Source organism: Pelobates fuscus, chromosome 8 (genome assembly GCF_036172605.1).
Source record: "Pelobates fuscus isolate aPelFus1 chromosome 8, aPelFus1.pri, whole genome shotgun sequence".
In the NCBI taxonomy this organism is placed as follows: domain Eukaryota; kingdom Metazoa; phylum Chordata; class Amphibia; order Anura; family Pelobatidae; genus Pelobates; species Pelobates fuscus.
Window position 1 is genome coordinate 42,314,291 of NC_086324.1, and position 25,577 is coordinate 42,339,867.

General features: G+C 41.7%; 1 protein-coding gene across 1 annotated transcript in view; it reads right to left on the reverse strand.

The window, feature by feature from the left end:
• The window catches only part of LOC134571235 (dynein axonemal heavy chain 11-like), a 260,314-nt gene that overhangs the window by 163,546 nt on the left and 71,191 nt on the right, over positions 1–25,577 (reverse strand). Inside the window, exons 22-30 of the mRNA XM_063429407.1 lie at positions 17,187–17,345; positions 13,318–13,440; positions 12,307–12,429; positions 7,185–7,409; positions 6,632–6,723; positions 4,230–4,356; positions 3,990–4,136; positions 1,572–1,805; positions 565–696 (exon numbers count right to left, since the gene is read on the reverse strand). Of these exons, the coding sequence (XP_063285477.1) occupies positions 565–696; positions 1,572–1,805; positions 3,990–4,136; positions 4,230–4,356; positions 6,632–6,723; positions 7,185–7,409; positions 12,307–12,429; positions 13,318–13,440; positions 17,187–17,345 (1,362 nt within the window). The remainder of the gene's footprint in view (positions 1–564; positions 697–1,571; positions 1,806–3,989; positions 4,137–4,229; positions 4,357–6,631; positions 6,724–7,184; positions 7,410–12,306; positions 12,430–13,317; positions 13,441–17,186; positions 17,346–25,577) is intronic.

Genomic DNA, 25,577 nt, shown 5'->3' on the forward strand with positions numbered 1-25,577 from the left:
TTAGTGAGTTATTATTGTGGCAAATTTGGAAATAAATATCAGAGTATTGTGAACCTTTTCAACAAAAAGAATGGTGACGGGATAGATTGCAGACCATTTAAGTTTCACAAGATCCAGCTTCCCGCTTGGCATAGTTTCCCTTTAAGAGGAAATTAGATCGTACAAAGTGATTTAATAAAATGCAGGGGAGAAAAAAAAACAAAAAACGTGGAGTCAGAACAGGTGTCTAAACTCCTATAGGAAGGTTTACTAAATCAGAATTGTTCGTGGCGTAGGACTGTGGGAACAAAATGAATACATCTGTCATGTTAAAACTTTCAAACACAATTATCAGCATAATCCTTAAACATTTAGACAATATCTTTTATGAAAAAATTGTCAATTCTTAAACTCGTAAATGTAATTGTCTAAATTTGAATGTAAAAATGTTACGAAAAAAATTACTGCATCAAAACAGTCTGTCAGTTTTACACATAGGTAGGGGTGAGCTTTTCAACAAATGAAATTATTCTTTATTTCATGCTTTTAAAAATGCATTAGGGTAATTGCACTGCATCAAATTACCTTATGTGAAATAAGTCTGGCTACCACATCTCTTGCGTGCACATCAATTGTGCAGACTGTCATGATCTTCTGACGATCAACAGGGGTGACTTCTCCTAAGAGCATGTTTATAAGGGTATTCAGCTGAGCAATCTGCGAAATAATTATATTCAGATGAGATATTAAACTTGGAATAAAAAAAAAAGCTGTAAAATCTATCACATGTAAAGTGCTAAATGCATCTGTGAAATTTACAGTGGTACTGACAAGACATGCCTCTTTGTGTTGTCTGTCAAGTGAAAAGCTTCGATAAATAGCTCATTATTAGACCCATTTCATTTTGAACATGTATTTCCTATTACATACATATATGTGGCTCACAGGTACAAACAGATTTTTTTTAAAGAATATAAATCTTTTTTCGAGTTGAGTTCAATGCATTTGTGAAGGTCGTTTTGTTTTTATAGAGATTAACTTTAATCATTATACTGTTAAATCGTATAATTAAAAGGAAAGTGACATTAATTATGGGAAAATTTATTTATGTAAAGTATTTCTTGCAATACCAGAAGGTTACTAACAGTACTAGGAATGTTGATTCCAATAGAACCCAGTGAAAACACAGGTTATATATGATTTTCCGATGCAAAGCACATGACGTTTCTACTTTTACCTCCATTGAAATTATGGCCATCACCCAACGTAGAGACTAGTTTTTCCACCAGGGCTTCCGTCAGTTCCCCTGTCTGGCTATTGGTAATGAAAATACCATCTTCCCTTATCCACTCCCACTTATTGCACTAGAGCCAATATAGCTCACAATGCATAAGCTACATTTTTACACCCATTGGAAATGGAGAAGGAAGGTAGTGTTTGCAGAAAAACTGCATGGCTTTTTTGTAGGCTCCAATACAAGTCTGCAGTGTCTTGTATTGTATTACTTGATTTTAACCAGGTGATTGTACAGCCTGTAAACACTTTTTAATGACATTGCTTCTACAAAATGCATTACATAGGTAGTTACGCACTTGCTTGCGGTTATAATCCTTCAGGGCACTTTCAAATCCCTCTTCCAGTCTCTCAAAGACAATTTCCACATCAGTTGCCCACCAGATCTGACTACCAGTTATGGCAACCTGGGCTGAATAATCAAACATCCACTGGTCTCGAGGCTTGTCTTCATACCCAGCTACTGCTTCCATGATGTCTTGCCGAATAGATGAACGCATTGTGTCTTCTAAATTTCCCAACCAACCTTCCGCCTTAGGGGAACAAAGATTTTAATCAACAGTTTAAATGAGATGACATATGGTTCCTTTAACACACAGAGGTGTTCTTTGACCTGTGAGAGGACATCAGAGTCCTACCACTTGTGCAAAATAGTCCCTACATGATAATGATACAGTATCTGTAGATGTATATCCAAGGCCAGATTTACATGGGGGTTATTAGAGCGGCAACTCCAGATCTGTGATTTTAAATAGGCCAAAACAGCCACAACATCAGTTTGAAATATTTTTTATAAAATATGCTATTGCCATGGCAATTATTTCACCATTATTTATTGTGAAATATAGTGGTATTCCACTCAAATCATCTTTTTTTTTTTTATTAAAGCTTAACAGCCTGTATTATTTTTATGGGATAGGTGTCATGTTATGCCGGCAAAGCCAGATAAGAGATATTGGAATCCTACAGGAGGGAGAGTCTAGAGGTCATGTAGACTAGCCGTAGACTTGCGACATGTTGTACATAGACTACTAAGGCAATAGAAATGGATATTTAATTGCTCCCATCAGCTCATGATTCTTTAGCTCCAGGGTCGAGAACCCCTAAATCTAACTCTAACAGAGTTATTCACTAAAGTGAGAATTCAAACTGAATTTCAAATTTATGATCAAATTAGTCGAACTGTAAAAATTGTCCAAGTCAGCTACTCTGATCTTATATTTGAAATCCTATTTGAATTTTCACTTTAATAAATAACTTTGTAATTCTGTGCAATGCATGTGCCAGGGATGTACATACGTACTATACCCAAATACACAGGTGTCAATGCCCCCACCATGAATATTGCCCATCCTTTGATTTAAATCATGTTTAAGAGCATAGGCGTTTGCAAAGGGTGTAACTGCTACCCATAGACAGCCATGCACATCACTCACAGTTGCCTACACATAGCAGCACACATCATACACGGCTAACCACACATTACACATAGCAGCACACATCACTCAGTTTCTCACAAACCATGCATTCCACACACCTGCAGCCTCCTATCTCTACATACACAAATGTGTCACTGCTACCTACTCACACATCACTCACAGCTAACCATGCACAGACACAGACTTAACTCACAGTTACCCACAGCAAGCAACACACATCATGCACTGCCATACACATGACTCACATATAGCGGCACAGCCAAACACATCACGCCCAGCTACCCACACAGAGACAAAACACACATGCAGCCAGCCATATACATGACACACACACACATAGACAGACAGCTATAACACTACAGGCATTTTGCACCTGCACAAAACACAGTCACCAAGTGCAAAGCCTTGTAATATTCACCGTATATAACGTTAAATAATAACAGAGAAAGAATTCTTAGGTGCTAACCCAAATAAAATTTGCTGTACAGGCCTGTATCTAAACGTAACAGTATTTATGTAGATAATGTTTTTTCCCCTTCTTGCAAAACAGTCTGTGGACACCGTGACACACATTGCTGCAGGGTCTAGCAGTTTGCTGATGGCATAGAAATCTGAAATCATTTCTAACGCAAAAAATATATATTTTTGCTAATATCTGCCTAATACATGTCACCCAGCACCGAATAAAGATATGCAAATAGTTTCAACATTTTCAGAACTATATTAAATGTATAAAATAACATGTAAAAAAAAAATACGATGAGGAAAGTGTGCGTAATTTATAGCTATATTATTTCATTACGATAAGATATATGTTCATACATTTCAAAGTATTATTGCTACTTACAGTAAAACATTTATGAATGGACTAGTTATTTGTTATGTAAATACTGAAGGTTTATTTGTTAATATTACAGAAATTACAAAAGAGTTGCAATTTTTTTGGGGGGAGGGGGGGGTGGGGGCATAAATTGTTAAATTGAAAAAAATCCTCAAAATAGCCATTTTTCCAGTTCAGCTATTTTTGCCCCCCCTCCCTCCTCCCCCTCCCCCCCCCCCCCTGTATATTGCATTCTCTTTTCTACAGAATTCCTGGTATCACGAATAAAACCTTAAAAAAGTTAAATTCATTGTGACTCAAAAGCAGGAACTATCTTTGGAAAAGATGAAGGAAATTGCAATTCAGGCACACAAAAGTAATAGTAATAAATGCACCAGTGATTTATAGAATTATATAGAACACGTGTGCAGAGATGAATGTTACTATAGAATTCTTACCTGCCCTTCACACACACATGGTTTAGTAAAAGGAACAAACTCCCCTTCTCTGCTGTACATTCCAAGTGCATATTGTGTCTTTGATTCCTCTTCTTCAAATTTCAGATCAGCAACATTATCAAACAACTTCAGAAAATGCCTGGTTACCTATTAAAACAGAGGCAAAACAGCAAACTCACTCACGTCCCTCTTTCCGCACAGTAATGTGATAATAACATGGAATGAATATTGGCTACTTGCCTGTTTTGGTTGTGTTCCTTTTGAAATGATTTCTAGTAAATCCATGGCTGAAACAAAATAAAACCGTGGGAATCTAAGCCGCTTGGCTTCCAAATAGTCTGCTAATGACTTTTCACAGAGTGTAAGCCTACAAATAAATGTAAAAAACAATATACATATATGGTGTTAGGGCTGGGGGGTTAAGTGCGTTCTAAATACAAAAGAAATCCAAGGTTAAAACTATTGGGTGCCAGATGTTTGCATAATGTTTCTCATTTGTACCTTGGAAAGCACTGTAAAAACAAAGTAACACATGACAACATCTCTGTGTAAAATATAAAACTGTAAAATGTATGCATATTATTTTAATTGTGTTTTGTAAAGTGCCTGGGAATTTTTTCAATGTTTTTCAGATTGTATAGCCTTTTTTTATTGCTATACAGTATTTCCAAACAGAAGGGTAAGCAACCTTTGGCACTCCGGGTGTTGTGGACTAAATCGCCCATATTGTTCCTAAAGCCATAATGTGGGTAAAGCATCATGGGAGATGTAGTCCGTAACATTTGGAGTGCCAAAGGTTGCCTGCCCCTGTAATACTTGGCTTCTTGATATTGTTATTGACATCCAACGTAATGATATAAAAGGATGCAGTTGAATGTTAAGTATGAGTACCAACTCAAATTAATGAATTTCAACTGGCTTATGATTAAAACATTTTGTTTTCAAACACCTCTGTATTTTTTTATATACATATTAAAATGCATAGTTACGATAAACTGAAAAAAGACTTGCGTCAGCAAGTTCAGTACCTCTGTTTCTGCTGTTGATCCAAAAGACAGCGACCATTTGAAGCTCTTTAAATTTTGCAACTAGAAAAAATAAACCCCTTCTCGACCCCAGACTGACAGTCAGCTCTCGGCTTGGATAGAGACGCTGTTAACTGATATATTATATATTGTATCCCTGAATCTTATGCTTTTGCAAGAATTCATCCAGTTTCTGTTTAAAAATCTGTGCAGACTCTGATAAAACCACCTCTTCAAGCAGAAAATTCCACATCTTTATTGTTCTTACTGTAAAGAATCATTTATTTTGCCTTAAGACTAAATTTCCTTTCTTTCAGTCTGAATGAGTGACATCGTGTCCTATGTCCTATTTATGAATAGATTTCCAGGCAATGGTTTGTATTGGCTCTGAATATATTTGTAGAATGTTATCATATCCCTTCTGAAGGCACCATTTTTCGAAACTAAATAGATTTAAATTTGTTTGCACGCCTTCATAACAATCATTTCCCTTATTAATTCTGTATCCCACCTCTGCACTTTTTTTAGTGTGATATCCTTTTTTTAAAAAAAAGATGCCCATAATTGCACAATATATTCAAGGTGTGATCTTACAATTAATTTATAAAGCGACAAAATGATCTTTTCATTTCGAGAAAAAAAATCCAAGTAGATCAAACCCACTGCAAAACTCTGATCTATACTTCGACTTAATTCTTCGCAAAATGCACTTAAGTTAGTTTGACATGATCGATCTTTCATAAAACCATGCTGATATTGTTAATGACATTGTTGTTCCTAAAGAATTCCTGAGTATTATTCTTTAATAATAGTTTGAATACTTTCCCAGCAACAGCAATTATTTATGTCTTGTTATCCCTATAACTTCTACTGAAGGAGAACATATATTTGATAATTATTATTATTATTATTAAACTAAATATAACCTCTGCAACTATAAGAATCATAATTAGTTTTAAACATTTTATAAAAATTGGCAGATATAGGAGTTACAAATAATACATATTAAGTTAGACAAACGGGAGATGATGTCTTATTAGCATTTGCAATATTTTTGGGATAAAGGAATACCATGACAAAATTAAAAAAATATAACAAAACAAAATAAAACCTGATCTCTTTTGCACGTCATTCACAATAAGACAAAGTAGACAAGAGTGGTGGGCTCCAACATATTTGAATTTGGAGCAGCATGGGAGGGAGTAAAAAAGGTTAGTTAATTTTTTAAGGGTGTTTATTTGTTTATGCTATAGGAGGTTGGCCTGTTATTACTCTGGTAAGGTACCAGTTTTTGAATGCAAAAGTAGATTTCATTTTGGATTGGAAAGATCTTGCCAAAGATTCAATGTAAAGTTGCCAATTTAATTTTTTTTTCCATCACGTGTTTTTGTTTAATAAAACGTCTGATCCAATCCATATTAAATAGAAAAAACATTTTGGTGTGAAGCAATGATAATGGATGGGGAGAGGGATTAATCCAGTGATGTAATATACATTTACGTGCTGCAGCCAAGATCATATGGACTAATTTGGAAATGTGGCATAATGTTGCTAGTAATAGAGATATACAAAATGGTCTACCCAGTAATGCAGTTATGTAAGAATCATAATTAATACCTTTGTTGAAGAGTTTCCAATTTTTCCAGAAATCCAGGCTGGTTAGTTACATCGATGACTATGCTAGTATTAACTACACTTTCCATTAGATCCTAAAACATATATAAATGAAAGAATGTCAAGTTGCACAAGCAGACTTAAATCCATGAAGCATTGATTGATCCAAAGCAAAGTTGGAAATGTGATTATATGTTTTGAAAATGCACAAAAAAGTGTTCCGGCTATTGTGTAGCTAAAACTCTATACATTTGGTTAAAATGTTTTAGAAATATTTGTGATTGTTTAGAACAGTCTTTCAATTCTACGAGTGTCGTGAAAGTGGTAAAACTATTCTTGTGGAATTTACAACATCTGGGATGTTGTAGATGTGATTGGACCCCTATTAACAGAGGACTAATTTACAAATTGAGTGAGGGTTTGCCTCCAATTAGACACAACATAGCAAATTACCTCCATGCATCTGTAAAGAGTATTTGGATCTTCATATTTCTGGTTTTACATGGTTAGAATGTGAAGCAACAATTTGTTGTAACATGAATATACTGATCAGTACCTTAAAATCCAAATCAATTCCTTCAAATCTTTTGGCATCTTCAGGAAGCTGTTTTCTGATATCCTCAGAGTTGGAAAATATACTCTCCAAGTGTGCCCAAGTTTGCTGGACTTCCAACCAGACAGAAATAACCATGTCCGCAACCATTAATTTCTTCTGCCATCTGCTCACTTCAACCAAGAAATATTCAACATATTTGCTCATTAAAATATTCTGCAATTGAACCTGACAATAAAAATGAAACCAAGAAAAAAAAAATACAGATGTCATTATAGTTTTGGGAGTGTAATATGTTATGATCTAAACTTTGATCACATTGAAAGGCCTAGCCCTAGGGCAATCACAAAACAATTGGAAAATTGAACCATGAAGCAATAAAATTTGGGTTAAATTTTTTAATTGTTTTGTGATTGCCCTAGGCCTTTCAATGTGATCAAAGTAGCAATTTTAGATATGTATGCCTCATTGTGGTCCTTTGTGAATGTCCATGCTACTACTGTAGCTATTGAAAACTCTTCAAATACCATTGTTCTACCATTCTGTAGTGTCTTGCATAGTGGTGTAAATGCTTATTCGCCCTGTGTACTCCAGCACGTCTTTTTATGAAATCCAGATCTTGGTGAAACTTCCTTTGCCCTTATTAGTCTTGTTTCCAGCTAGACAGAGACGGTTAGGAGAAAACATCTCACAAGTCAATATGTGGAAACATGATAGCAATATGTGAGCTCTGACGTTCCTAACCTGCACTGAATCCATAAGGAATTCATTATTTACAAACCAAAGTGATTTATTTTCACTTTAAGAAGGTAGGCAGCAGGAGAATGCAGGGCAGGGAACATTAACTATACTTTTTTCAAAGACCTCTTCTCACTCACAAACTCTATGAGGGTGAGACTTGGAGATCCTAGAACAGGGGTAGGCAACCTTCGGCACTCAAGATGTTGTAGACTACATCCCCCATAATGCTCTAACATGCATAATGCTGGCAAAGCATCATGGGAGGTGTCGTCCAAAACATCTGGAGTGCCGACGGTTGCCTATGCCTGTCCTAGAACATCGATCGTTTAACTAGGAGACTAAATAGTTGAAAGGTGTTGAAATAGTTTTCCCCGAGTCCTACCTACAAAGAGGTGTGTCTTAAGGGGTTAAGAAATGGAATTTGGAGTGGGATATTTGGGAACTACATCTAGTGTGTATTTTGGAAACTAAACATGGAGTAGGATATTTGGATAGCAGAATGAGGCTGGATTTGAGAAGCGGAACTGAGAGGATACCAGAACAAAAAAAGGGGGAAAGAGACACGATGCTAGGTGTTACACAGGTGTAGAGAACAAATAGGAGGCATCCTGTATTTAGATCAGGGAGACATGTGAGGTCCTTCTTATTGAGAAATGCAAAGGAACACATGAAGGAGATACACATATACAAACCATTAAAATACATATTACAATACTTGAATTATTTAACTGCATTTGCAACAGCAACTCCACCAGGGAGCTATTCTAGTTAGCAACCACCATTTAAATAAATTAATATTTTAGCATATTATTCACTAGGTTTCTGTCTCTAACTAAATGAATAAATAACCTCACTTATTACTTTTTTCTTTTTTTTTTTAAATCTCTCTTTTGGGGGGTGGGGAGGTGGGGTTCCTTTAATTCCCCTTTTTTTCCCATGCAAAGTAGAAATGGAACTGTTGTGAGTAGAAAGTAACTAATTTGATTGGGCCATGGCAAGGCCCAAACACTGGAGCAAAATCTTGATAGAAACAAAATCAGTAGATATGTGCTTAAATCTGAAAGGAAAAAAAAGCATAAACTTTTCTTTAAGGAATAAAATAACTTTGAAAACGGTCACAGCCAACAGACGATACCCCCTACTGAAGTATTTGAAGTCAAGCTTTGCATGCAGTTCTGTGTTAGTGCAAATTTCTCTGTACTGCTGAACCCACGGGTCAATTTTTAAATCCAGGGGCCCATACATAATGTAGCGGTCAGAAGAAAGAAATTGTGCACAGAAAGGGAGGTCTGAAAACACGTAAAAATGCTAAATGCTTAAAAAAAACAGCAATTTATCACAAACCGCAACTCACAATAGAACTGATGGATGCATTCAGCTTCTAGCTACGAACAGAGCAACTTACTCTGATTCTTGATTCCTTATTCAAACTGAACAGGGGAATAAGCAGTAGGACGTACTTAAGCAATAAGGCACGGCAGGCTACCACTTTCTTTGAGTGTCACTACTCTTCTTACATGTTGACAAGCTTCACAGCTAGGAAGGAGCGCCACCACAAAAAGAAATAAAAAATTTACAATGTTTTAAAGAAATTTCTAGGCCTTTTGGCATTTCTTCAAATAAAACAAAATGTTACAAAATGACTCAACCTAAAAGAGTCGATTTCAGATTAAGCCCTATTGATGGCATTCTTCATATTGGGTCATGGGTCCAAAAAAAGAGGACAGAATATCACCCAACTAGGATATATAATTTACACGGTAAACTAAAAGGGTGTTTGGGTACACCGTCACATATATGAACTTCTAATGTCACTTTACTTGTCATTTGTAAAATGACAGTTCTCGGGTTATATAGCTCTGTTAGTAAATACTCCCAATAGAGTACTTCATATCTCAGTATTCCATTTCTAATGTAGCGTTTGTGTCACACTGAAAGCTCCAGCAGGCTGCCAAAAGCAGGGTCCAAGACATTCTGCTTCCGAGGTCCCTGAAGAAAATACTGTCCTGACACACCTCATCCTTCGAAACCTACTGCCTGAACCTGGTATCCACAGGGCATTAAGTATTATTTATTAAAGTGATGCAAAATGTGACGATTTTCTTAATGGTATATTATCCTGTTTTTTGCCAAAATTTCCATTTTACAAGACTGCTACTGTCTGTCTGCAAAAAGGCAGAAATATGGAAATATTTATAAATCCCTTGTATTGGCACGAAAATGGGACATGTTAAAAAAATTATGGTTAGTGTGCGAAAAAAGCAACAAATGAAATAAATTCAACAGATTTACTAAATTGCACTAATAGATTGAAAAGTGTCAATGACATTTTGATAAATCTCCCCCTACATATTTGTAAGATTTGTCCCTAGTCAGGTATATGAACCAGCAAACACACTGTCTTCCATATTTATCGATTAACTTCAATTAATATATTCCACTCTAATGCTATGCTCTGTGTGTGAAGAGGAACAAGATATGTGATTCAAACATTCCACCAAACAAAAGATCTACCTTAATACATCTCTTAAAGAATTTGCCTGTAAAAGAGATGCTGCAACCAGTGGCGTACACATGACCCATGGGGCCCCCGCGCTTACTCTGCGCTGGCTGGGGCAGCAACACATGGCGGCGGGCACCTGGTCGCAGGGGTTGCAGGGCTGCGACCGCGGTATGTACGCCAGTGCATGCAGATGCACACACACTTAAAGGACCACTACAGACACCCAGATCACATCAGCTCAATGAAGTGGCCTGGGTGTCAGGTCCCTCTAGTTTTAACCCTGCAGCTGAAAGCACAGCAGTTTTAGAGAAACTGTTATGTTTCACTGAGGGTTAATCCAGCCTCTAGTGGCTGTCTCACTGACAGCCGCTAGAGACCGCTTCCGCCATTTTAAGACACTGAACGTCCATAGGAAAGCATTGAGTAATGCTTTCCTATGGGCGGTTTGAATGCGTGCACTGCTCTTGCCGTGCATGTGCATTCGGAGCTGAGAGGCGGAGGGTTCCCCAGCGCCATGGGAGTCCGGCGCTGGAGAAAGGTAAGTGCTGAAGACACACACACACTCTCACGAACAAATGCATACACACTAGCTAACAGACACACACATTTACTGACAGAGACACACTCAGCGGCAGACATACATACACACTCACTTACAAAACATACACTCTCACTGACAAACACACACTCACTAACAGACATCAAACAGACTCACTAACACACACACACACAAACACACTCAGTAACAGACACACACAGTAACACACTCACTGACACACACACACACACTAACACTCACACTAACACACACACACACACACACTAACACACACACACACTAACACTCACACACACTAACACTCACACACTAACACACACACACACACTAACACACACACACTAACACTAACACACTAACACACACACGCACACACACTAACACTCACACACACTCACTCACACACACTAACACACACACACACACACACACACACACACTCACACACACTTACACATGTTTTTTTTTTTTTTTAATTTAATCCCCCCAGCCTCCCTTTTGGAGTGCTGAGGGGATTCCCTGGGGTCCAGTGGTGCTGCTGGGCTCCTAGGCGGGCAGTCAGGCTGGCCGGTGCGCGAGGGAGCACCCTCCCCTGAGTGCTTCCTCTTCAGCTCCCTCGCGCGCCGCGTAGGAATGCCGGCGCCGGAAGATGACGTCATCTTCTGGCTCCGGTATCAGTGCAGTGCGCGAGGGAGCTGAAGAGGAAGCACTCAGGGGAGAGTGCTCCCTCGCGCACCGGCCAGCCTGACTGCCCGCCGGGTGTAAGCAGGGCCAGCCTCGGGGGGCCCGGAGGTGGCCGGCTTCAGCCCCCCTCAGGAGAAGAGGCTGGCCCTGTGGGTACATACAGGGTCGCAGGGGCGGCCGGGCCCCCTGGTGGGCCGGGCCCAGTCGCAGCCGCGACCCTGGTATGTACGCCACTGGCTGCAACATTCACGAATGTATCCCATTGTCTTGGAGACTTATTTCCATGAATGTGGGGAGTTGAGAGCCAATCTACCGGTATATTCATACATGATAGGTTTGTACATGAGTTCAGGATGTGATGGTCAAGATTTTTCAACTTCTTGGATGAACTGTGTGATGGCTTTCTGCTGCTTGCATTTTCTGTTAATTGCTGATCTCGAGCATCAAATGGTGGCTGTTCATTTGTGGCCGATACATTTAGACAGTTCTGTCTGGAGACTTACCGAATATAGACATGAGTTTGCCGGTCAGATTTTAATAGGCAAAATATAGAAATCAGGAACATCTACTTTGATGAACATGATATGTCATCCTACAGTCAATTCCAGCATACTTACAGTCAATACAATAATCTTTACCTGATTGTCTTCTAGTGTCTCAATCAAATTCTCGTCTGATTTTAGTAATGGTGTCCCAGTATCATGATGCTTTTCATAGGAAAATTCCATAATGCTCCAAGTATGGTTCATCTCCATTAGAACCTGCGATATATATCGGTCTTGTTATATAATTCATAGTTTAGAAAAATGTAAAATGAAACACACACACAGATGAAATGCAGATATTCTGGGGGAAAGGGAATCTGTTACCTCTCTTAAAATGACATAATTGGATTCAACATTTAACAGGACATATAACCCGTGTTAAACTTTTTCGCGTCATGTTAAGTTTTCTTTTGAAAGTATGTTTAAGATTCAGCAATTAACCTCACAATCCATTTCAGTGCGGGCACAAACAAGGGGCAAGAAATTGTTGGCGGAGGAGAAACAGACATTGGTAGAGATTTAACAAAGTGTTCTTTTCTCACATGTGGTGCAAAAATGTAAAAGGCGGGGGATCACTAATGAAATGAGCCTGCTGGTTTCACAAGTTTTCATGGGGATTGCCCATTTTTTAGTACTTTAGACTATTTTTTTTAGAACAGAACACTTTGATAAATCTCCCCCACAGTTTGTTTCTCCTATTACATTTCCTATTTTCAATGACAGAAAATCCATAAAAGACAAGCCATAAGTCAGTACAGTCCTCATTCACTCATGGCCTATGAGGGTGTTGAATGTATATCTTGTCATTTATAAAGAGCATGTAAAGTCTATATACTCTTATCTGTTAATGGGATGAGTTAAATTCTGCTCCAGTTGTTATGATGCGGCTAAGGGATTGCTTTTGAGGTTAATTTGCCTGGGAATAATGATCAGAATTAAAAAAATAAAACATCCGTCAAGGAAGATGATAGTTGTTGTGGGCTGATATGATTTGGCTTGTCTAACATTTGGAAATTGCCTGTCTGTCACTGACTTAAAGACATGAATGAGTAGGAAGATAATACATTTGAGGATAACTAATAACAAACTTTCACCTAAGCATACCTTTTCGATGGCCATTTCTTTCACAGCCTTGTCAACTATGTTCTTGACTTCATCCTCCACTCTATGTAACTGAAGTGCAATGAGGTCCCCGAGGACAGTGTTTTCATTCATTATGAATTTTACCTTACAGAGAAATAAGAAAGTATCACGACTCTATCTCAGAGGACTGAAAGGAAGATGTACTAGGGTTTTTAACTGTTTCAGTTTCTGCTTTATACTAAAGGACATATTTACTAATTATTTTCTTATTTACTTATTGAAGGTGGCTTATCTGTTTGCAAGTCCAAAACTATGGACTATGGAGAAGCTGTAAAGTCAACCAGATTATTTTATAAGATTATGGGCTTGATTTAATATTGTTGGATACGTTTTTTAAATGATTTATTTATTCTTTGGATAAACTTTTAAAATATTTTTTTTTCAAAATAATAAAATATCAAAAACAAATCACACATAAAATATATCAATATATAAAAAAAAATCTAAATATTACTACAGTTTGATATTTTTTCATAATATTAAATCCTTTTAAAAGTTTATCAAAAAATATTCAGTTGTATACCCCAAGCCAAATCCTAGGTAAGGTCTGTCTCACAAAGCATCTCTAAAAACCGTATTATAACAATTTACCCAGAATGCCCTGTAAAATATGCAAATAAGCACAGACAACTATACTTTTTCAGATGTATAACACACAGTTATGTAGGATCCCTTAGTAATGACACCATTAACACCATTTTAAGGAAAATTTTAGATTTTTTTTATATTTAATAATATAATCAACCATGGAGTTTAATACGTTTGAGGTTTATCTGTATGATATGGTTCTGTACAATGGTGGGTGTCTATCTCGGAGCATACCAACGAGCACTGTAAAAATAGTGGCAATATAAAAAAAAATGATTTAAACTCCCCACTATATCTGAAATGTACTAATGTGCATCAACTATGTATGATCATGCGGTCAAGCAAGTAATAGGGTATCTATTTTTTGGATTTCCAAAAATGTACGCCCCAAAATAATATAGGACGTGTAGATGAGCTCTCTTCAAGGGGTTTCTGTGGCCAGACATTTTCTTGATGCAAATCAGTTTTTTTTTTTTTTAAATTATAATTAAAATATATTAACGTGGTGTTCTTGAATTGAATCCCAACTTTGAAACCACTGACCATGTTATGCCAACAACCAATCAGAAACTGGAATTATGTACATTTAGGTTATTAGCTCCCAACATTCCACAGTGCAGAAAAGAATAATGGTTAGAACTGTCTGATCTTGCAGAATACTTAATCTGTCCAAAAGAAGTCCTCAATAGCAGTAAATGTTGTATTTATTTTGTATTGAAAATGAGCACTGGTGGGGGCGAGGTAGCGAAGCTACTGAATTGGATGGCCGCATGCTTCATGAGCTCCGTACTGATAAGCTACTCATAACCGGTTTTGCAGACTTTTCCATACTCCCAAAACCGGTAAAACAAACCTGAAGCTGTCTCTCACAATATGGGATGGAAAAACAGAAAATCTAGACCCGATAAGCCGAGAATGGGCATGAATATCGGCTACTTATGGACACAGGCCCAGAGCGCCAAGGACCCTAAAATGGCCGATATCTCAGACGACGGTATTGATATCTCAGATGATTTCTCTTTGGGAACGGCAGAGGGACACATTGGAACTGCAGGCTCTCAAGCCGACCACCTCTCAACCAGATTCGTCCCCGGTGACAACAGCGATCATGAAAGAACTGAACTGCTCGCAGACCTCCAGCATACCATCCAGGCTGACATGGCCCACATCTGAAAAGACCTGCATGGCCTAACGAGCTGCATGGGGGCTTTGGAGCGAGATGCCCACTAAAATGCCCAGCAAACAGCCCAACTGCAACAGGCAGTGCGAGATCTACAACTCCAGCAAGCCAAAACCGACCAATGGTTCACAACGCTTGAAGACCAGAGGCGCAGACTAAACCTCAAGATAGGATATTGCAAGAGACCCCAGATGCAGAGCTACCACATCTTATACGGCACCTTTTCCTAGCATTACTACCCCCCAAGCAAGCTAAATTGGTGGGCCTCGATGGGCTATTCCGACTGCAAAAATCAGCCAAAGCACCGACCTCAGCACCTTTGCGATTCCAAAGTGGCAAAGACAAAGCAGCTGTTTTGAATGCAATCAGGAATCATTCACCATACACCTTTGAGGGCATGCCGCTCTCGTTCTACGCAGCCTTGTCCAGAAACTCAATGACATGGTGAAGATCGCTCCAGACCCTTACATCTCTCCTCCAGTCCAAAGACATTGCGTACAGATGGAAAATGCCACGCATATTAATGGTTCATCACAGTACCGCAACGCATCCTGTCCAGGATCTCCAGGGGGCAAAGGAACTTTTGCCAACACTGGGCCTCCCACTGGACTACCTAGTACAATCACACAATACCACCTCCAACCCACACTTGGCAGTGCTTCCAATCATACCCTGAGGGGCAACACCAGACTCCTACATAGCTGCCACTACTTGATCGGCTCTTGTCTGCCTGCAGAGAAAGGCTTGCATTCACCCAAAACAAATGTTTTATTTCACTTTTATATATTCTCTGTTGATGTTCAAGTTTTATTGTTATGCTTACTGAAGACTGCTTTTTATACTTTTAATAACTTCTGATTTGGGCACAGAGGGCATGGCACAGTCACCGCATTCCTCACTATACAGACCACTACCAGTACATAATGCCTCTGGCGACACCATTAACTACATGAACATGTCTACACACATAACACAAGCGGTGCTCTCTTTATCATGAACACATGAGCGGTTCAATATCTCTAGTACTGCCCAGAGAAAATAGAGTTCTCTTTAAGCTCCAAAGTACCCAGCCTGGATGGGTATCTCCCCTATAGGACACGCGACTCAGCTCACCTAAAGAAGTCTCCTTACACACACCAATCCCAACAGTTTAGAGCTGAACCTTACTCACCCCACGTTTTGCATCTATCCTATACATGCTATTACTTAGCAGTCTATTAGGATCAACCAAGGTCCACAACAAAACCTAAAAATGATCAGCACTGGATTTACCCACTCGATACCAGTGCTATCCACACACACACGGACGTATTAGTCGCGAGGCAAACAAGGCATTTGCCTTGGGCGGCATTTTCCAGGGGGCGGCAAAAAAAGCCACCCCAAATGCCCAGGGCAAATACCTTGTTAGCCTTGCGGCTAACTGACAATTCCGGCTCCCGGTATCACTCTGCAAGCGGAGCGCGAGGGAGCTGAGCAGAGAGCTCAGGGGAAGTGCTCCCTCGCCAGCGCCACCCGCCCGACCGACCAGCAGCCACTGGACCCTCAGGGAAAAGGAGACCCCCCCAGCATTCCCAAAGGCAAGGAGGCTGGGGGGGGGGGGGTGTCTGAGTTTTGTCCTGCCTAGGACAGCACAAAACAAGGATACACCACTGCACACACATACTATATCATTGACACCTCCTCCCCCTATGAAGGGGTCTTCACAATAATTAAACTACACTCTGTTATGTTAAGTTTATTGTGTTCATGATATAATGTAAAAATGTGCAATCAATCTGCATGCCATATCGAAATTTATACCGATTGTTATTTATGAAATGGTCAGTGTTGAGCTGGCATTGTAAGCTCATGCGTCATTCTTTGCACAACCAAAATAAAGAATATACATTTTTTATTTTTTTAAATGAGCACTGGTGAATATATTTAAAACTTATGAAAACACTGTATAGGAATAGTTTTTAAAATACTACATGTTGCTGTAAGGAAAGTGTTGTATCTCAGAATGAAAGCTATATGGATTATTTCACATGCATATGAAGCAAAGACCCAGAAGTTTAGGTACCCCAGTCTTGCTCATTAGCTGAAGCCAATGTCTTTTCCGGACTGCAGGATTCTGTAACTCATTTACAGCTCGCAGAGATGTTAGCATGTTCTTTACTGTGGACTCCAAGCCCAGGTAAACATCCCAGGTCCTCACTTCTTTGTCTAATGTCTTCATTTCCTATAGATTGAGAAACAAAGTAAAATGAAGTATATTTTAAACCAAATCTAAAAAGAGGTCTAAATCCTACTGTCCAACATTTATGTAGTCCCCAGTTACAAAGTTTTAACCATTGCTGATGCAACAGATCTACAGATATTGTAGGTAATATTTACTTGCAATAGCCATCACAAATGGACTAATATTAACAAATAGAGTGAAATAGAGTGAATTCAATACATTCAATATGTATTCCTGAAACTATAGTGCTGGAATGCAGCATTAGGTCACTGCCCCACCTCTCTCCGGAGATTAAAGGTGATTTTACTCACCTTTTCTCCCATACCGCGGCTGGCTTCACCTCTGTGGCTCAGATTATCAATTTTGATGATCTGAGCCAATCCAATGTTTTCCCTTAGGAAAGCATAGGGATTCTATTGCGCATGCGCGACACAACATTGTGCTGCGCCAATCAGCATCTATTGATAGAGATGCATTTAATCAATACATCAAGTGTTATTAGGCATCAGTGTAAACGCTGCCTTTTCTGTGAGAAGGCAGTGGTTACAGTGCTAATACTGCAGGGACAGGCTATAGACACCAGAACCACAACCCCTGCATTAAGCTATAGTGTCCCTTTAAACCAACCTTGGTTATGTTATAAGAGTTCTACAAGAGAGGGATACAGTAATTAACAGCTTATGGAACTTTGCAAATCATGTATCCCTTAAAACAGCGGCTGCTACAGGAAATATCCCCACCTGTTCTAGAACTACCATTAATATGAGGATTTGCCAGAGCATTAACTTAACAAATATAAATTAAGTTGCAGATTATTCTAGGCTAGGTGAGGAAATAATCCTAATTTTATTAATGGCAGGAGGCGAATATTTTCCCTCCCCTCTAATTTTTTCCCTTATCTTCTGCATTTTCCTTTGTCCTTGTAGCGGAGAGCCGATCTTGCACAGCTATTCTCCACTAGAGATTCCAGTGAGGCTCAGGAACAAGGTGATGTTAAGTCCATAGGCAAGGTTTCCAGCAGGTAAAGTAATACAGCAGTATCCCCATCGCAATCCCAATAACTGGACGACACACAGTTTCAGGAGTAGACTCACAAGCTTTATTCCACAGTTCCTTATAAAGCCCTCTCCCATGCAAGGGAGGAGGTTCTATCACTTAAGACATTATCCAATCTCTAAGTAGTAACCTCCCACAGATCTCCTCCCCTCCTCTAGCATCATAATCCCCTTATTGTGTACACAGTTTTCCCCGAGTTTTGGATGTACCCTAGCTCTATTCTGGGGGACCAACATACTTAAAAATTAGCCCAGTCGGATGAATGGTTCGTGAGATATGGGGTTCCAAAGATTTGACCGACCGCATGGGTAAAGTATCCGAAAACAGTTCCATGCATTTTGGCCCTGCGGTCGGTCACAAACAAGGGAATGAAAACAGGCGAATTGCCTGTGTTATAGAGCCTGGAGAGGGTTTGAATGAATTCCCTTGTTTATGGGGCTCTTTCTACCGAACGGCGGGTCATTCGGTAGTTTCCATACGAATTTCTGGAAGTATGGAGGTCTCAGCGGTGTTTGCCTAGTCAAGTGTCCGATTTTAGTTCCAGACACTCGACGGCAAAACACCGCTGTTCGGTAGTTTAAGATGGCCGCCGCCACGTGTTTGTTTCCCGAATGGCGGCCACCCAGAGGACAAAGACCACACTGCACTGATTGCCAATTACCTGTTTGCAACATTGTTGCAAACGGTAATTGGAGGCACACTCATTCCTGGGTGGTCTGGTTGTTCGGTAGTTTCATTCCCTTGTTTTATTTGAATGATTCTACCGAACAACTAGAGGAATACAATTCTTTACATACATTTAACTGTCATTATACCCGGATACCATGCTTTCTATACATGTACATACACATTAAACCAGCCATATGACCAAATACACTTATTCTCATACATGTCGTGGGACAGCCCGGTACCAATCCGCTACACTGCTCCCCCTTGCCCACAAGCCGGCATACACAGTCTGATCCAACACGGATCGGCCTGGGGATGTCCGGGAGCTCACGGATCATTTCTCTAAGTCAGTTTGTCTTGACAACCCGTCAGCATTTCCATTCTGCTTACCCGGCCGGTACTGGATATTAAAGTCAAAAGGCTGTAGCGCCAAACTCCAGCGCAGCAGCCTGGCGTTGTCTCCAGCCACCCGGTTCAGCCAGACTAACGGGTTGTGATCCGTGAGCAAGGAAAAGGGCTGTCCATATAAATAGGGTTGTAGCTTCTTTAGGGCCCACACCACAGCCAGGCATTCCTTTTCGATGGCGGCGTAGCTTACTTCTCGAGGTAACAGTTTGCGACTGATGTAAGCCACTGGATGTTCCCCGCCATCGGCCCCGACTTGACTCAGTACTGCCCCCAATCCAAACATAGAAGCGTCGGTGTGAACAAGAAAACGTTTAGTTGGATTGGGAGCTGCCAAGACAGGGGCATTTATCAGTGCATTTTTCAATTGTTGGAATGCCTGCTCACACTCCGGGGTCCAGTTTACTTGGCGGGGAAGGTTCTTACGGGTCAGGTCAGTGAGGGGTTTGGCCAGGGCGCTATAATTGGGAACAAACTTCCGGTAATACCCTGCTGTCCCTAGAAACGCTAAAACCTGGGTCTTAGTCCTAGGGGTGGGCCACTGGGCTACAGCCTCTACTTTGGCAGGTTCGGGCTTCTGTTTACCGCACCCTACTCTATGTCCCAGGTATTGTACCTCAGCCATGCCGATACTACACTTGGCTGGCTTCAAGGTCAGACCTGCTTCCCTTATCCTATCTAGTACAGCTCCGATGTGAGCTAAGTGTTCCTGCCACGTATTGCTAAAAATAGCAATATCGTCCAGGTAGGCACATGTATAGTCCTGGAATCCATCTAGGAGTCGATCCACCATCCTTTGGAAGGTGGCTGGGGCGTTTTTCATCCCAAATGGCATGACCTTAAACTGGTACAAGCCAAATGGGGTGACAAAGGCCGACTTCGGGATGGCGTCTGGGGCCAGGGGGATTTGCCAATACCCTTTACACAAGTCAATAGTGGTGAGGTATTGGCCCCTGGCCATTCTGTCCAGTAACTCGTCTATCCGGGCCATCGGATAGGCGTCAGATACAGTCTTCTCGTTCAATCTCCTATAGTCCACGCAGAAGCGGGTCGTACCGTCTCGCTTTGGTACGAGGACTACAGGAGATGCCCAAGGACTGTCTGAGGGTTCAATCACCCCCAGTTGGAGCATTTCGTCGATCTCCTTACGCATGTTTGCCCGTACCGCTTCTGGAATGCGGTATGGCGTCTGGCGCATGGGTAGTTGCCCTGGGGTCTCGACCCGGTGAGTTGCCAGAGGCGTGTATCCAGGTACATTAGAGAACGTGTCGCGTTTCTCTTCCAATAGTTGCTGTACCTCGATCCGCTCCTGTGGGCTCAGCCGATCTCCCAGCGTAACCTCCCCTAAATCTCCGGACAGCTGCCCATCCCCCAGCAAATCGGGGAGGGGTAAGCTGTCAAACTCTTCCGTGTTAGGGGCACAGATGGCGGTTACCTCCTCAGTACGCTCGTGGTAGGGCTTCAGCATGTTCACATGGAGCATGCGTCGCCCCCCAGTCCCTGTGCAGGGGCCGATAATATAGGTGGTATCGCATCTTTGCTCCACCACCTTATATGGGCCCTGCCAGGCGGCCTGTAACTTATCATGTCGGACAGGTTTTAAAATTAGTACCTTCTGCCCGACCTGAAAGCTACGGTCCCTGGCTCCCCGATCATACCATGTACGCTGGCGGGTCTGGGCCTCCTGAAGGTTTTCCCGTACCGTCTTGGTCAACGCTTCTAGGCGGTCCCGAAAGGCCAACACATATGGTAGGATGGGAGTGCCATCTGTGCTCCGGTCTCCCTCCCAATGCTCTCTAATAAGATCCAATGGGCCTCGGACCCTCCTTCCAAACAATAATTCAAACGGGGAGAACCCTGTGGATTCCTGCGGCACCTCCCGGTATGCAAATAGGAGGTGCGGCAGGAATCGTTCCCAGTCCTTGTGGGTCTCTGCGAAGGTTCGGAGCATCTGCTTCAAGGTACCATTGAATCGTTCGCAGAGCCCGTTCGTCTGGGGGTGGTAAGGGGCGCTGATTATAGGCTTAATGCCACAGATCCTCCAGAGGTGTTGGGTGAATTCTGCGGTAAACTGGGTACCCTGATCCGAGATAATCTCCCTGGGTAATCCCATCCGGGAGAATATCCGCATGAGGGCATCCGCGACCGTCTCAGCGTGGATGTTGGTCAGAGCCACTGCTTCTGGATACCTGGTGGCATAATCTACGACCGTTAAAATATACCGTTTTCCTGACGGGCTAACTTTATTGAGGGGGCCTATCAGATCCACCGCTATTCGGCTAAAAGGTTCCTCTATTATGGGTAAGGGGTGAAGTTTAGCCTTCCTGCGATCCCCCCTTTTTCCCACTCTCTGGCAGGTATCGCAAGTCGTGCAATATCTGCGTACTTCCTGGCTAATCCCTGGCCAGAAGAAACTCTGGGTTAGTCTGTACCTGGTGCGACTAACCCCTAGATGTCCGGATAGCGGAATATCATGCGCTATCCGGAGTAATTCAGCCCGGTACCGCTGTGGTACCACTAATTGTCTCCTTGCTATCGGGTCTAACCCCGTAATCTGTTTGGTTGTTTCCCTGTATAAAAGTTGTTTATCCCAGATAAACTTCTCTCCCTCCGCCCCGGGGGAACCCGTGCCAACCTTGTCCCTATACACCTGAAGCGTGGGGTCTGTTGCGACTTCAGCTACAAATTCATTAGGTGGAGCCCAGGGGACACATTCTAGAGGGGGGGTAGGGTTGCTTACCTGGACCTCCGGCAGTGTGTTGTTGTCCTGGGTGCGGGCCTGTTGTCGGGTGACTACAGGGTTGACCTCTCCTGTGGTGGGTGACTGGGGCTCAAAAGCAGAAGTGAGCCTCCCCAGATCGTTCCCCAATAAAACCTCCGCCGGTAAATGTGGCATCAACCCCACCTCCACTTCCCCTGCCCCCGCTCCCCAATGTAAATGTACCCTTGCTGTAGGTAGCCGGTACACTGCTCCCCCAGCTACCCGGACGGCAACAGTTTTGTTCAGTTTTGCCTGATCTGAAATCAGGTGGCTCTGTACCAAAGTGATGGTGGCTCCCGAATCTCGTAATCCCCGGACTGCTGTACCATTCAGATATACCGTCTGTCGATGGTGCCGTAGATTATCCACATTGGCCTGGACCGGATCTGCCTCGTGCAGTACCTCCCATTGTTCCACAGTAGTAATGGGGACTGCGGAACCATATGGGGTGGTGACTAGGTCCTGGTAGTGGTGGGCTGCGGCCGCCCTGGGTGGAGGTGGGCCTGGACGAATCCAGGTGGAACGGTCCCGTAGCTGTGGGCATTCCCTTTTATAATGTCCCCACTTCTGGCAGTGATGACAGGGGCCAGCGGTGGGTTGTCGGAACCGGGGCTGTGCAGCGGGTGGTGGAGGTGGTGGTAGCGGTCTCGGTGGAGCTGGGGTGTAGTTGTTTCCCCTGAATGTTTTAAAGGTTGCTTTTGGAGCTGCAGGTTTTTGTGACCTGCGTGCATCCAGGTAGTCATCCGCTTTCCTAGCCGCCTCGGTAAGGGAAGTAGGGTTTCTGTCCCTTACCCATTCCTGGACCTCATTGGTTACTCCCTCATAGAACTGCTCCATCAGCAACATTTGTATTACATCCTCCATAGAACGTGCCTTGCTAGCTTGCACCCACCCGAGCGCTGCCCCCTGTAATCGGCATGCCCACTCTGCGTGCGAGTCCTTCTCTGTTTTCTTTAGATCCCGGAACCTCCGCCGGTATGCCTCGGGTGTTATAGCATACCTGGCGAGTATAATTTCTTTCACTTTACTGTAATTCCTTATTTCGTCATTAGGTACAGTCCGATATGCCTCTGCTGCCCTCCCGGTTAACCTTCCGGCCAAAATAGGTACCCAGTCCTCTGCGTTAATTTTATGCAGTGCACACAGTCTTTCAAAGTCTTGCAGGAAAGCGTCTATATCTTCCTCTGCCTCCACATATGTTTTAAAAGCCTGGTATGGTATTTTAGGCTTACCTTCCTGTGGCACATTAATTGCAGAGCTTTGTTCTGGTGCCTGTGTCCTTAGGATGAATTCTTGTACCTCGGCCATTGTCCTGGTAACAATTTCTGTTGGGGGGTTTTCCCCATAAAAGGATAGCCTGAACTGAACCTGCCTCTGGAATTCCGATCCTTGTGGTGTTCCTCCCGGCTCCCTCTGTGCCGGAACTGAATCGCCCTCCATTCTGTACTCTGCCATGAGTTCTGTAACAAGTACTGCTTTCTTCTTATTGCTGGCTTGTATACCCCTTGCCTCTAGGAGGTCCTTTAGCGTGGAGCGTTTTAGCGCAGAAAAATCAATCTCCATCCGTACTCCATTTACGCTTGTTCCTCTGTGAGTTTGGATCCCACCGCTGCCACCAATGTAGCGGAGAGCCGATCTTGCACAGCTATTCTCCACTAGAGATTCCAGTGAGGCTCAGGAACAAGGTGATGTTAAGTCCATAGGCAAGGTTTCCAGCAGGTAAAGTAATACAGCAGTATCCCCATCGCAATCCCAATAACTGGACGACACACAGTTTCAGGAGTAGACTCACAAGCTTTATTCCACAGTTCCTTATAAAGCCCTCTCCCATGCAAGGGAGGAGGTTCTATCACTTAAGACATTATCCAATCTCTAAGTAGTAACCTCCCACAGATCTCCTCCCCTCCTCTAGCATCATAATCCCCTTATTGTGTACACAGTTTTCCCCGAGTTTTGGATGTACCCTAAATACTTGGGGTACATCCACAAATCCAACATCCCCAGATAGCTCTATTCTGGGGGACCAACATACTTAAAAATTAGCCCAGTCGGATGAATGGTTCGTGAGATATGGGGTTCCAAAGATTTGACCGACCGCATGGGTAAAGTATCCGAAAACAGTTCCATGCATTTTGGCCCTGCGGTCGGTCACAAACAAGGGAATGAAAACAGGCGAATTGCCTGTGTTATAGAGCCTGGAGAGGGTTTGAATGAATTCCCTTGTTTATGGGGCTCTTTCTACCGAACGGCGGGTCATTCGGTAGTTTCCATACGAATTTCTGGAAGTATGGAGGTCTCAGCGGTGTTTGCCTAGTCAAGTGTCCGATTTTAGTTCCAGACACTCGACGGCAAAACACCGCTGTTCGGTAGTTTAAGATGGCCGCCGCCACGTGTTTGTTTCCCGAATGGCGGCCACCCAGAGGACAAAGACCACACTGCACTGATTGCCAATTACCTGTTTGCAACATTGTTGCAAACGGTAATTGGAGGCACACTCATTCCTGGGTGGTCTGGTTGTTCGGTAGTTTCATTCCCTTGTTTTATTTGAATGATTCTACCGAACAACTAGAGGAATACAATTCTTTACATACATTTAACTGTCATTATACCCGGATACCATGCTTTCTATACATGTACATACACATTAAACCAGCCATATGACCAAATACACTTATTCTCATACATGTCGTGGGACAGCCCGGTACCAATCCGCTACAGTCCTTTTCCTGGTTATATCGACACTTGTTATATTTGGCGTTGTATCTATTTAATACTAATTTTAATTAATTAGTTATATGTTATTTTATGCCTTTATATTTTGTGGGTTGGTATGTTACTGAGGGTGGGAGATTTTGATGGTTAATTATTGTCATTTTTGTAATATTTAAATTAGTCTAATTCTGTAATTATTTATGCTCATTTCCTTCAAGGTCCTATGGCAATTGTCTCTTTTTCCTTTCAGTTTGTCTCCTTCCGGCTCGTCCACAGCCTGTTGGGATTTTGGTTTCCTGGTGATTGGACTCATCTTCGTATTTTGAGTGTGTTCTTGTTTAGTTCTTTTCTGTTCCTGGTTCCGCAGGAGAAATTGGAAGTGATTTATGTTTTAACTTTTTAAAACCTTTCAAAAATTGGAAGTGACTATCATAATTTATCTATTGGTCATTGCGTTTTTGTCCTAAGTGTTTGCTGCTGTTTTTGGATGCAGTAAAAAAAGTATAGCAAATATTCACCTCCTATTAATTATAAAATTAGTATTATTTCTATTTCTAAAATGAGTATTATTATTATTAGTATTATACTGTAAGTTTTTTCATTTAGGAGCAGAAGACAAATGAGATCAC